The 13976-nt window shown below is 40.6% G+C and overlaps 1 protein-coding gene across 1 annotated transcript in view; it reads left to right on the forward strand.

The window, feature by feature from the left end:
- Nucleotides 1–13976, forward strand: part of FOCAD (focadhesin) — a 1237844-nt gene that overhangs the window by 818701 nt on the left and 405167 nt on the right. Inside the window, 1 exon segment of the mRNA XM_053702659.1 lies at nucleotides 2075–2196. Within this exon segment, the coding sequence (XP_053558634.1) occupies nucleotides 2075–2196 (122 nt within the window).

The raw sequence follows: 13976 nt of genomic DNA on the forward strand, positions 1-13976 counted from the left end.
GTAAGGGTGAGTTAGAGGTACTGTGTATTATTATAATGGATATTATATTGAATTGGTTCATAATGTGACCTGGAATTTACAGTAAAATGTATTGATGTTTATATGACATGCTGACCTGCCGAGATATGCCTCAATTTGTATTAAGTTATGTTGATGTGACATTTGCATTTTCTTTTTTATGTAACTAGGAGGAAAAAAATCAATAAAAAACTTTTTCAATTAAAAATAATTGTGTTGTTCCTATGTTGCCCTTAACCATAATGAATAATTCTCTATATGCTAGAAAGGTTATAATGATCGGAATTAGATGCACGTGGCCAGCGTGATCAACATGTAAGATCACTTCCGGTATAACAATGTCACTTCCGGTTCTGGGATAGCGATGACATCACTTCCGGTTACTCACATTATGGGAATTGTAGTCCTTATAGGCCTTAAATTGTATATTGATATTTGTTTAACAATTAGATATACTAACTATATTTAAGAGCCTCATATGGTTGTGATATGTTACAATAGGAATGACAATTTGTATATAAAAATAGAAAGGATAATTTGTATAAAAAATGATAATAATTTAATTATGTGTATGAGGATTGATATAACAGTAGATCAAATGAAGTCTAGCAGTTAAAGGGACAGTATACACCAATTTTTCATATAACTGCATGTAATAGACACTACTATAAAGAAGAAGATGCACAGATATTGATATAAAAATACAGTATAAAACTGTTTAAAAACTTACTTTGAAGCTCTCAGTTTAGCTCAGTTGAAAAGGTAGCTGGAAAGCCCACTGCAAGTGGGAAATAACTTATTTTGCATATGAAAAGACCCTTTACACAAACCAGAACAAGCTGGAGTAGGTATCTGACGGTATTCTCATAAAACTTTGGGGCTTGGTTAGGAGTCTTAAAATCAGAGCAATGCTATTTAAAACTAAGCAAAACTATACATTTTTTTTTTAAAAAAAAAACAACTAGTTTATGGGCTATATAAATAGATCATCTGCAAAACATTTATGCAAAGAAAAAATGAGTGTATAATGTTCCTTTTAAAGGATTCCTTTTAAACAATCAAGGGGACAAATTGGAATATTATAAAAGGCAGATTTCTTATCCTCTGTAATAGGAATAAAGGATCAGAGTTTGTGGTTAGTCCGTTCTTGGTTGTTTCTTATTTGTGAGGAGGTGACATTTTTAAAGTGATGTGGCTCAATTGAAGTCCTTAATAATTTGCTACAGACAAGTTTTTGGACAAAATTTAAAAAGAGAGAGGTTGTTCCAATAGTGCATTAACTGGTTGACTTTCAGAATAAAGTAAATGTGCAAAGTTTGCAGTCTGGGTATGTTGGCAGCTTCACAGCTAGTTCTCTTTGTAGTTAGGAGCTCCTGTCTATAAAATAACTTAACAGAAAATAAAACAATCCAGTGAGTGTGTTGTGTTTTGATTACTTTATTCTGAAAGTCAACCAATTAATGCACTATTGAAGCGCCCTCTTTGTTTTCTATATTTTCTCCAGGTGATTGGTGCTCTACCCTGAACCGTCTATAGAGGAGCTGCAACTATTCAAAATTATATTTTTTTTGAGAACGTTATGATAATGTATATTAGTCCTCATTTGTTTCTATATATATGTACATGTCTTTCAATAATGCTGTAAGGGCACCACCTCTAACCACCTGATAAATTCTGGAGTTTGTGTTTTATATGATATGGGAGGGCCCTGAATTAGGGATGAAATATCCTGCTCCTGGAAGAAGCAAAACTGAAAGCAAGTGGTTATAGGAATGTAATTTTTAACTGGTTATCATGTTAAAAAAAAAGAAACACGCTTACTTGATTTGTACGTCAGTGTCTAACTAATACTTTGTACTAGATTTGGTTAATAGTTTCCCCCTCACAGTTTTCTTGGTAAAAACATTGGCATATCAATTGATAAACAAGAACTTAGTGGGTGATTATAAATTTATAAATATATTTTGGGTTTTCTCACATCAGAACCAGATTTAAAACAGATTGGTGCAGAAATAGTTACTGCCTGTAAACTTAAACTGCCTTTAACTTTTCACAGCTGGCATGTTGCTATGTTATGATCTACCTGTGCAAACAGACAAAGATGGCAGACCAATTAATCGCTTTCTTGCCAGTCGGGGGCGCAGCTACCAGCAGATGTTGACAGCTCTTATACACGAGGTACGTTTTAGAACATTAAGCCAAAGGAGATATTACCAAAATCTTGATATATTACTTACTCATTAAAAAGTGTCATACGGTTGGTGAGAGTCCACAATCCTTTACTCATGGGAATTACTCTTCTCTACCACTAGGAGGAGGCAAATATTCCCAAACCCCAAGAGCTCTATAAAACCCCTCCCACCTCACACATACCTCAGTCTTTACTTTGTCTCAGCTGCAGGTGGTTGAAGAAAGAAGATGTGCATTTGTTTCTTCATAAAGAGGGGTTTTCAGTTTATGTTGAGGCCTAGTTTACCCTCATAGTAAAATGCTTGTCAGAGAGATGTATTTGGGGTATGGTTTTTGTATCTTTTTTTCACCTCATGGGAAATTCTTCATAAACCCGCTATAATTGGTCTCAGGGACTTTTGCCTTCCTTTATGGAACTACAATATGGATTCCATAACCTCTGCTGATTTGTTTCAGTACTGGTTTGGCTGTCTGCTTGATTGCTAGTGGATTATTAACATTCTAAACACCAATTTTGCTATATTTTAGGCACTTTTATAGTTATTTATATATTTGTTAATATATATGGCCCTGGGACTGTTATTTTTTTCACACATCGGCCTCTGGTTTGCACACGTCAGGGTTGAGGGTTGCACTTGTCTGGTTTGCTCTCATCCCTTTAGTCTTTCTATAGTTTACCTGCGTGCCGATTTTCGCCTTCAGGTTAGCGTACATCCCTTTAGTTTTTTTATAGTTTACCCGCATGTCAGGTTAGCGCATATTCGCACCATATATATGCACCGGGTTTTGGCGCGCAAAATCTACTTTTTAGATGTCAGGTTTTTTTGCACGCTCAGAGGAGTGTTTTCTGTTCTCAGATTGAATATTAATTTCTTTCTAATGGCATGGAGAGTCCACAAATCCATTCAATTACTACTTGGGAATTCAACTCCTGGCCACCAGGAGGAGGCAAAGAACACCCCAGCAAAGTTGTTAAGTATCACTCCCACTTCCCATAAACCCCCAGTCATTCTTTGCCTTGTACATTTGGAAGGATGTGCGAATATGGTGTCTGAAGAAAATCAAGTATTTAATCCTTTAATGTGTACTTCTCCCTGCAAGCAAGGATTGCGGCATTGCTGTGTCCATGTAATCCTCTTTAGTAAGAGTAATGGTGGCTATTAGCTGTTGGAGGTTAGTGAGGTAGTCCTTACTTTTACTCAAACATTCATGCTAACCCATGTATAGAAAACCAGGGTTAGTTATTCTGCTTTTCTTGTATTTTCAGGTCCGTGTCAGCAGTTGGATGAGGCTAACAGACCTGGAGCTGCTGTGACTGCTCCACAGCAGAAGACCCTGGAGGGTAAGTCCTTTACTATTCGTCTCTCAGGAAATCATGAAATAGGACTGGGATAATCAGGGACCTAGTGGCACCTGCTACCCTCAGAAGGGGTTTGTATATTTTATTTATATGTATATATCCGCTGTTAAGGGATATGTTGCGGCTGAGCAGATATCTGGCTTTCTGCCAGGGACAGGGGTTTTTGCTGATACCATGGCCGGCCATTTATACTGTAAGCCCAGGCTTTATGGTGTGTGGGGACCAGGTGTCATGACGATACTATTATCCCACTTTTTATCCCTGCATGATCCATTTTTAAGGTGTTTGTGTACTCTACTATTTGTGGACACAGTTATGGTGAAGCGCCTGATTGTAGTTGCACAGGTGGCTTTTTGTTCACAGACTTATGCCTGTTATGTTCCCTTCCTCTGATGATCACGGTCGCGACTCTAGCGTTGTGCTTTGCCCTGATACATCTAAGACTGCATAGATTAGCTTCTGTTTTCGTTGGAAGGCTGCCGCAGTCTGTTTTCAGTTTTTCTGTTATGTTTGACAGGGGCTCCATGTTGGAAAGATCTCAAGCACTCATTAGAATTAAGGTGTGTGGTCTGGTTTATCAGATTTAAATCACACAACTTTACCTCATTGGCGTATATCAACCACCAGGGAGGATCTAGGAGCTCCTTAGCTATGAAGGAGGTGACTCGTATTCTTCAGTGACCGGAGTCTCACAGTTGTCACCTTTTTGCCATCTACATCTCAAGGGTGGACAACTGGGAAGCGGAATATTTATGAGCAGACAGACTTTTCATCCAGGGGAGTGGGCACTTCATTAGGATGTATTCTCTATGATAACTTTCAGGTGGGGAGTTCCGGAGTTGGATCTGATAGCGTCTTGTCTAAACGCCAATACTGCTAAAATACGGATCAGGGTTCAAGGCATCCGCATGCAGCTCTGGTCGATGCTCTAGCGATCCCATGGGACTTCGGTCTCATTTTCCTGTTTCCTCCGGTTCATCCTAGGGGGATAGCCTGTATCATACAAGAGTAGGCTTTGCGGATTCTGATTGCTCCAGCTTGGCCTTGCTGAATTTGGTATGTCATCCTTTTTCCCATGGAAATTGTCTCTCTGAGGAAGGACCTTAAGCTTCAGGGTCTTTTTCTTCATCCAAACCTAGATTCTCTGAAGCTGACTGCTTGGAGGTTGAACACCTAGTCTTGTCGAGACAAGATTTATTTAGAAAGGGTTATTGATACCATGCTTCAGGCTCGTAAGCCGGTAACACGCAAGAATTACCTAAGGGCGAATCTAGGGGTTTCTCATGGAGGCGGGGAACTCTCACCTATCCTTTCTTCAAGAGGGCCTGGAGAAATGTTTGTCAGTCAGTACTCTGAAGGGTCAGATTTCTGCTTTTATTATTATTTTGCATACACGTCTGGCAGATTTGGCAGATGTTCAATCTTTTGTTCAGGCTTTGGTCAGATTTGTTTGAACCTGTTGCTCCTCCATGGAGCCTTAAACTTGTTCTTTGGGTTCTGCAGCAGGCTCTGTTTGAGCCTATGCACGCTGTGGATATTAATTTATCTTGGAATGTTTTGTTTCTTCTCCCTTTTTCATCCACTCGCAGAGTCTTTGAGATATCGACCCTGCAGTGTGATCCCCCTTACCTTATTTTTTATGCGGATAAGGCGGTCCTTTGTACTGATTTGGGAGTTCTTTCTAAGGTGGTGTTGGACCGCAATATCAATCAGGAAATTGTTATTCCTTCATTTTGTCCTAATCCTTCTTGTCAGAAGGAATGTCTGTTGCATAACTTGGATGTTGTGCATACTCTGCAGTTCTATCTGCAGGCAACTAGGTACCTTCGACAGTCTTCTGTCTTTTTTGTTGTATTCTCTGGTAAAGATAAGGACCAGAAGGTAACTTCTTCTACTCTTTCTTTTTGGTTGAGAAGTGTTATTCGGTTAGCTTATAAGACAGCTGGACAGCAGTTTCCTGAGAGAATTACGACTCTTTCCACTAGGACTGTCTCCTCTCTTGGGCCTTTAAAAATGACACTTCTGTGGAACAGAAATGCAAGGCGGCCACTTGTTCCTTGTTGCATACTTTCCTACCATAAGGCAGGAGAGTCCACGACTTCATTCCTTACTGTTGGGAAATACAACACCTGGCCACCAGGAGGAGACAGACACCCCAGCCAAAGGCTTAAATATCCCTCCCACTTCCCCTATCCCCCAGTCATTATTTGCCTTTCGTCACTATAGGAGGTGGCAGAGAAGTGTCAGAAGATTTGGATAGTCCTGTAATGGGTATGTCCCTTCAAGAAAGAACTGGAATTTTAAGTAATCATGTCAACCTCTCAGTAGGAGTATTGATGAAAGTTAGAGTCTGGAGATGCAGGGAAAGTTTTTCTGCGAACCCATCCAGACTGTCACTAACAACTCCTGAGCAATCAGTGTTGACGAGTTTCACTGCTTGCTGTTACACACTCAAGTCCATGTCAGAAGCGCTGCTGCAAGACTGTCACACTTGAGAGGCTGTGCCTGTTCCACAGCATGGATCCTGGAGGGTAAGACTGTTTTTTATATATACACTTTAAAACACTATACAGTGTCACAGTGTGGCTCCTTTATACCTTGATAGGATCAAGGGTTAATATCTCCTTCAGGGAGATTATTTGAACAGCTTGGGGATTTATATCTGCTTAATGGGGCTCATAGACTGTGTGTTTTTCGGCTTGGAACAAACGGTTTTCACTTTCGTTTTTGAAGTGTTGCGCAGCTCATAATAGCTTGGCGCCCATTTCTTTCATGTAATTAGCAAGAGTCCATGAGCTAGTGACGTATGGGATATACATTCCTACCAGGAGGGGCAAAGTTTCCCAAACCTCAAAATGCCTATAAATACACCCCTCACCACACCCACAATTCAGTTTTACAAACTTTGCCTCCCGTGGAGGTGGTGAAGTAAGTTTGTGCTAGATTCTACGTTGATATGCGCTTCGCAGCAGGCTGGAGCCCGGTTTTCCTCTCAGAGTGCAGTGAATGTCAGAGGGATGTGAAGAGAGTATTGCCTATTTGAATTCAATGGTCTCCTTCTACGGGATCTATTTAATAGGTTCTCTGTTATCGGTCGTAGAGATTCATCTCTTACCTCCCTTTTCAGATCGACGATATACTCTTATATACCTTTACCTCTACGGATTCTCGTTTCAGTACTGGTTTGGCTATCTACTATATGTAGATGAGTGTCCTGGGGTAAGTAAGTCTTATTTTTTGTGACACTCTAAGCTATGGTTGGGCACTTTATATGTAAAGTTCTAAATATATGTCTTTAAACTTATATTTGCCATGATTCAGGATGATCAGTATTCCTTATTTCAGACAGTCAGTTTCATTATTTGGGATAATGCATATGAATGATAATTTTTTCTTACCTTAAAAATTGTTTCAATTGACTTTTTTCCCTGTGGGCTGTTAGGCTCGCGGGGGCTGAAAATGCTTCAATTTATTGCATCATTTTTGCCGCGGACTTTTTTGGCGCAAAAAAAAATTTCATTTCCGGCGCCCTAGTTGACGCCGGAAGTTGTTTGTGATTGCGTAATTTTTTTGACGTTTTTGCGCCAAAAAATTTCGGCGTCACCGGATGTGGCGTCATTCTTAGCGCCAAAATTTTTTAAATGTGGGCGTCATTTTTGGCGCCAAAAAAATGTGGGCGTCATTCTTGTCTCCACCTTTTTTTCACATTATTTCAGTCTCATTTTTTCATTGCTTCTGGTTGCTAGAGGCTTGTTCATTGGCATTTTTTCCCATTCCTGAAACTGTCATTTAAGGAATTTGATCAATTTTGCTTTATATGTTGTTTTTTCTTTTACATATTGCATATTGACCCTGGATCAGAATCTACTTCTGGAAAGACGCTGCCTGATGCAAAGTTAAGTGCATTTGTTGTAAACTTGTGGTAACTGTTCCTCCGGCTGTAGTTTGTAATGAATGTCATGATAAACTTGCTAATGCAGATAGTATTTCCATTAGTAATATTCCATTACCTGTTGTTGTTCCCTCAACATCTAATGCTCAGGATGTTCCTGTTAATATAAAAGAATTTGTTTCTAAATCTATTAGGAAGGCTCTGTCTGTTATTCCTCCTTCCAGTAAACGTAAAAAGTCTTTTAAAACTTCTCATTTTTCAGATGAATTTTTAAATGACCGTCATCATTCTGACTTGTCTGTTTCTGATGAGGATTTATTCTGTCTCAGATATTGACACTGATAAATCTTCATATTTATTTAAAATGGAATTTATTCGTTCTTTACTTAAAGAAGTTTTAATCGCATTAGATATGGAAGAGTCTAGTCCTCTTGATACTAAATCTACTAAGCTTTTAAATTCGGTTTTTAAAGATCCTTTAGTTATTCCAGAAGTTTTTCCTGTCCCTGATGCTATTTCTGAAGTAATTTCTAGGGAATGGAATAATCTGGGTACTTCATTTACTCCTTCTCAAAGGTTTAAGAAATTGTATCCTGTGCCATCTGACAGATTAGAGTTTTGGGACAAAATCCCTAAAGTTGATGGGGCTATCTCTACTCTTGCTAAACGTACTACTATTCCTACGGCGGATAGTACTTCCTTTAAGGATCCTTTAGATAGGAAGATTGAATCCTTTCTATGGAGAGCTTATTTATGTTCAGGTAATCTTTTTAGGCCTGCTATTTCTTTGGCTGATGTTGCTGCCGCTTCCACTTTCTGGTTAAAGGCTTTAGCGCAACAAGTGTCAGACCATAATACTCATAGCATTGTTAAACTTCTTCAACATGCTAATAACTTTATTTGTGATGCCATCTTTGATATCATTAGAATTGATGTCAGGTATATGTCTTTAGCTATTTTAGCCAGAAGAGCTTTATGGCTTAAAACTTGGAATGCAGATATGTCTTCTAAGTCAACTTTGCTTTCTCTTTCTTTCCAAGGTAATACATTATTTGGTTCTCAGTTGGATTCTATTATTTCAACTGTTACTGGGGGGGAAAGGAACTTTTTTGCCTCAGGACAAAAAATCTAAAGGTAAATACAGGGCTGCTAATCGTTTTCTTTCCTTTCGTCAGAATAAGGAACAGAAGCCTGACCCTTCCCCTAAAGGAACGGTTTCTGTTTGGAAACCTTCTCCAGTCTGGAATAAATCCAAGCCTTTTAGAAAGTCAAAGCCAGCTCCCAAGTCCACATGAAGGTGCTGCCCTCATTCCAGCGCAGCTGGTAGGGGGCAGGTTACGATTTTTCAAAGATATTTGGATCAATTCGATTCACAGTCTTTGGATTCAGAACATTGTTTCACAAGGGTACAGAATAGGTTTCAAGGTAAGGCCGCCTGCGAGAAGATTTTTTCTCTCTCGCATTCCAATAAACCCAGTGAAGGCTCAGGCATTTCTGAAATGTGTTTCAGATCTAGAGTTGGCTGGAGTAATTGTGCCAGTTCCAGTTCTGGAACAGGGTCTGGGGTTTTACTCAAATCTATTCATTGTACCAAAGAAGGAGAATTCCTTCAGACCAGTTCTGGATCTAAAAATATTGAATCGTTATGTAAGGATACCAACATTCAAAATGGTAACTATAAGGACTATTCTGCCTTTTGTTCAGCAAGGGCATTATATGTCCACAATAGATTTACAGGATGCATATCTTCATATTCCGATTCATCCAGATCACTTTCAGTTTCTGAGATTCTCTTTTCTAGACAAGCATTACCAGTTTGTGGCCCTTCCGTTTGGCCTAGCAACAGCTCCAAGGATCTTTTCAAAGGTTCTCGGTGCCCTTCTATCTGTAATCAGAGAACAGGGTATTGCGGTATTTCCTTATTTGGACGATATTTTGGTACTTGCTCAGTCTTCACATTCTGCAGAATCTCATACGAATCGACTTGTGTCGTTTCTTCAAAAACATGGTTGGAGGATCAATTTACCAAAGAGTTCCTTGATTCCTCAGACAAGAGTAACCTTTTTAGGTTTCCAAATAGATTCAGTGTCCATGACCTTGTCTCTAACAGAAAAGAGACGTCTGATATTGGTGGGGGCTCTTCAAGCTCCTCCGTTTGAACCTATGCATGCATTGGACATTAAATTACTTTCTTGGAAAGTTTTGTTCCTTTGGCAATCTCTTCTGCCAGAAGAGTTTCTGAATTATCTGCTCTTTCTTGTGAGTCTCCTTTTCTGATTTTTCATCAGGATAAGGCAGTGTTGCGAACTTCTTTTGAATTTTTACCTAAAGTTGTGAATTCCAACAACATTAGTAGAGAAATTGTGGTTCCTTCATTATGTCCTAATCCTAAGAATTCTAAGGAGAAATCGTTGCATTCTTTGGATGTTGTTAGAGCTTTGAAATATTATGTTGAAGCTACTAAGTCTTTCCGAAAGACTTCTAGTTTATTTGTTATCTTTTCCGGTTCTAGAAAAGGCCAGAAAGCTTCTGCCATTTCTTTGGCATCTTGGTTGAAATCTTTAATTCATCTTGCCTATGTTGAGTCGGGTAAAACTCCGCCTCAAAGGATTACAGCTCATTCTACTAGGTCAGTTTCTACTTCCTGGGCGTTTAGGAATGAAGCTTCGATTGATCAGATTTGCAAAGCAGCAACTTGGTCCTCTTTACATACTTTTACTAAATTCTACCATTTTGATGTTTTCTCTTCTTCTGAAGCAGTTTTTGGTAGAAAAGTACTTCAGGCAGCTGTTTCAGTTTGATTCTTCTGCTTATAATTTCAGTTTTTTTCATTATTAAGATTAAAACTTTTGTTTTGGGTAGTGGATTATTTTTCAACGGAATTGGCTGTCTTTATTTTATCCCTCCCTCTCTAGTGACTCTTGCGTGGAAGTTCCACATATTGGGTATTTATTATCCCATACGTCACTAGCTCATGGACTCTTGCTAATTACATGAAAGAAAACATAATTTATGTAAGAACTTACCTGATAAATTCATTTCTTTCATATTAGCAAGAGTCCATGAGGCCCACCCTTTTTGTGGTGGTTATGATTTTTTTGTATAAAGCACAATTATTCCAATTCCTTATTTTTGATGCTTTCGCTCCTTTCTTATCACCCCACTTCTTGGCTATTCGTTAAACTGAATTGTGGGTGTGGTGAGGGGTGTATTTATAGGCATTTTGAGGTTTGGGAAACTTTGCCCCTCCTGGTAGGAATGTATATCCCATACGTCACTAGCTTATGGACTCTTGCTAATTTGAAAGAAATGAATTTATCAGGTAAGTTCTTACATAAATTATGTTTTTCATAGCAGGGGAAGTCCTGTCTTACGCACCACGTGACCGGGTGTGGTCTCTTTCATTTTGTAAGATCCTGCTGCAGACATCATTCCTGAGGAGAGCGTTTTCACTGCTAGCTGTCTGAGTCTATGAGGTGGTGAGTGCCCCAGCCCCACCCACTTTTTGTTTGTCCTTCTTTGGGTATATACAAAGATATGGAGGACTCTGATACTACATTAGAAGGTTCCGCTCCTTCTGTACTGATTAATAATTCCTGTTTATATTTTGTGAGGGAGCCCATGGTTTGCCCGCTTGTTCAATTTTTTATTCCATTTGCCTAAACACTGTTCTAAAGTTTAAGAAGGGAGACAAGCCTGCTAATACTCATAGCGCTATTAGCCCCTCTGAGCCGTCTCCTTCTTATGAATCTTGTTCCAGAGAAATTACTACCCTTTCTACACTACCCGCTCCACATGCAGTTCTCCGCAGCTCAACTAATCCTCGAGGGGGCCTTTTTCCAGCGGACTTTAAAGCGCAGTTACAATCAGCGGTGTCTGTGGCCATGAGTGCCTTGCCTCGCTCTAACAAACGAAAGAGAAAGGTTAAACATAGTTCTCCTGACCTAGAGTCATCTAAATATTTGTCGGATTTAGCTACTATGTCCCAGCTATCCGAGGATGAGTTAACCTCTGTAGCTTCAGAGGGTGAACTTTCTGAGTCTGAGACTTCAGTTTCTAAACCTCCTTTAGATTTAAAATTGAGCATCTGTGTTTTTTATTAAAGAAGGCTCTGTCTACGCTACATGTTCCATAGGCTACTCTCCCTGAGGAACCTAAGATCCCTAAATTAGACAGGGTTTATGAAGATAGGAAGATCCCTCTGACTTTTCCTGTGCCCGTTAAGATGGCGAACATTATTAGTAATGAATGGGAAAGAGTAGAAACTTATTTTTCCCCATTGTCTACTTTTAAAAAATTATTCCCGGTCCCTGACTCTCAATTAGATTTGTGGGGCTCCATCCCTAAGGTGGATGGTGCTATCTCTATGCTGGCTAAGCATACTACTATCCCTCTGGAGGAGAATTCTTCTTTTAGCGAGCCTATGGATAAGAAAATGGAAACTTTTCTGTGAAAGATCTTTCAACATACAGGGTTTTTATTTCAACCGGCGGCAGCTGGAGCCGCTTTTGCTGGAGCAGCTACCTACTGGTGCAACATTCTGTCGGAGCTCATTGAGGTGGAGACTCCCCTCAAGGATATTCAAGTCACGACAGCAATCCTCATCCAACTCCGGGCAGCCCAAGAGTACTTGGAAGCCAGAGCCCAAGAGTACTTGGAAGCCAGCTCACTCCTGGAATAAGTCCAAGCAGACTAAGAAGCCCGCCGAGAACAAATCGGCATGAAGAGACTGCCCCCGATCCTTGATCGGATTGAGTAGGGGCAGAATGTCACTTTTTTCAGATGCTTGGTTCCAGGATGTACAGGACTCTTGGGTCCTGGAAGTTGTATCTCAAGGATACAGTTTAGGATTCAAGTCTAATCCGCCCAAGGGCAGATTCCTACTCTTTAGTCCAGAAAAGAGGGCTGCCTTCTTAGGTTGCGTATGGGATCTCTCCTCTCTAGGAGTAATTGTCCCGGTACCTACAGCAGAGAGAGGTTTGGGGTTTTATTCAAACCTTTTCGTGGTTCCAAAGAAGGAGGGAACTTTTCGTCCAATTCTGGACATAAAGTGCCTAAACAAGTTTTTTGGTGTTCCCTGATGGAGACAATACTGTCAATCCTTCCTCTGGTTCAGGAAGGACAGTTTATGACCACAATAGACCTGAAGGATGCATACCTTCACGTTCCGATTTACAGGGAACATTTTCAGTTCCTGAGGTTTGCTTTTCTTGACCAGCACTTCCAGTACATAGCTCTTCCGTTTGGCCTAGCTACTGCTCCAAGGATATTTATGACGTTTCTGGGGGGTTTTCAAGTCGTTGCCAGAACACGAGGTATTGCAGTAGCGCCTTACCTGGACAATATCTTGGGACAGGCACCATCTTTTCGTCTAGCGGAAGAACATTTGGAGTCCCTTCTCAATCTTTTTCGATCACATGGATGGAAGATAAACTTGGAAAAGAGTTCTCTTACTCCACGTACAATTGTGAATTTCCTGGGGAAAATAATAGACTCCATATCCATGAGAATATTCCTCACAGATCAGAGACGTTGCAAGCTAACTTCTGCATGTCTTGCCCTCCAGGCCTCCTTTAGACCCTCAGTGGCTCAGTGTATGGAGGTGATCGGACTAATGGTGTCTTGTATGAACATCATTCCTTTTGCCAGATTCTATCTCAGACCCTTACAACTATGCATGCTGAGACAATGGAAAGGCGACCATTTAGATCTGTCTCAATCGAGATACCTGCTCTCTTTGTGGCTCTGTCCAGATCATCTGTCCCAAGACACGTGCTTCTTAAAACCATCCCTGGAGATTGTGACTACAGACGCAAGCCTTTCCGGCTGGGGAGCCTTTTGGGGTGCCAAGACAGCACAAGGTCTGTGGACTCAAGAGGAGTCCCCCCTTCCGATCAATATTTTGGAACTCCAGGCAATCTTCAGTGCCTTGAAGGCTTGGCCCCTTCTGGGTTTTTCCCAGTTTATAAGATTTCAATCAGACAGTATAACTTTGGTTGCCTACATCAATCATCAGGGGGGAACAAGAAGTCCCTTGGCGATGAGAGAAGTATCTCAGATACTAGAGTGGGCGGAGACTCACAGATGTTTGTTGTCAGTGATCCACATTCCGAGTGTGGACAACTGGGAAGCGGACTTCCTCAGCAGGCAATTCTTTCACCCAGGGGAATGGTCTCTCCACCCGAGGTGTTTGCAGCGAGTGAGGGGAGCCGTAGATAGATCTCATGGCATCCCGCCTCAATACCAAACTACCCATGTACGGGTCGAGATTAAGGGATCCTCAGGCAGAATTGATAAGATGCCCTATCAGTACCATGGAGGTTCAAACTCATATATCTTTTTCCTCCATTACTGCTTCTCCCTCGTGAGGTGGCTCGCATCAAGCAGGAGCGAGCATCAGTGATTCTGATTGCTCCCTCATAGCCGCGTAGGACGTAGTTTACGGATCTAGTGGGGATGTCCTCATCTTCTTAGTAAAGGTTACCTTGTCGCAGAGATCTGCTGATACACGGTCCC

This window comes from Bombina bombina, chromosome 2, assembly GCF_027579735.1.
Source record: "Bombina bombina isolate aBomBom1 chromosome 2, aBomBom1.pri, whole genome shotgun sequence".
In the NCBI taxonomy this organism is placed as follows: Eukaryota; Metazoa; Chordata; class Amphibia; order Anura; family Bombinatoridae; genus Bombina; species Bombina bombina.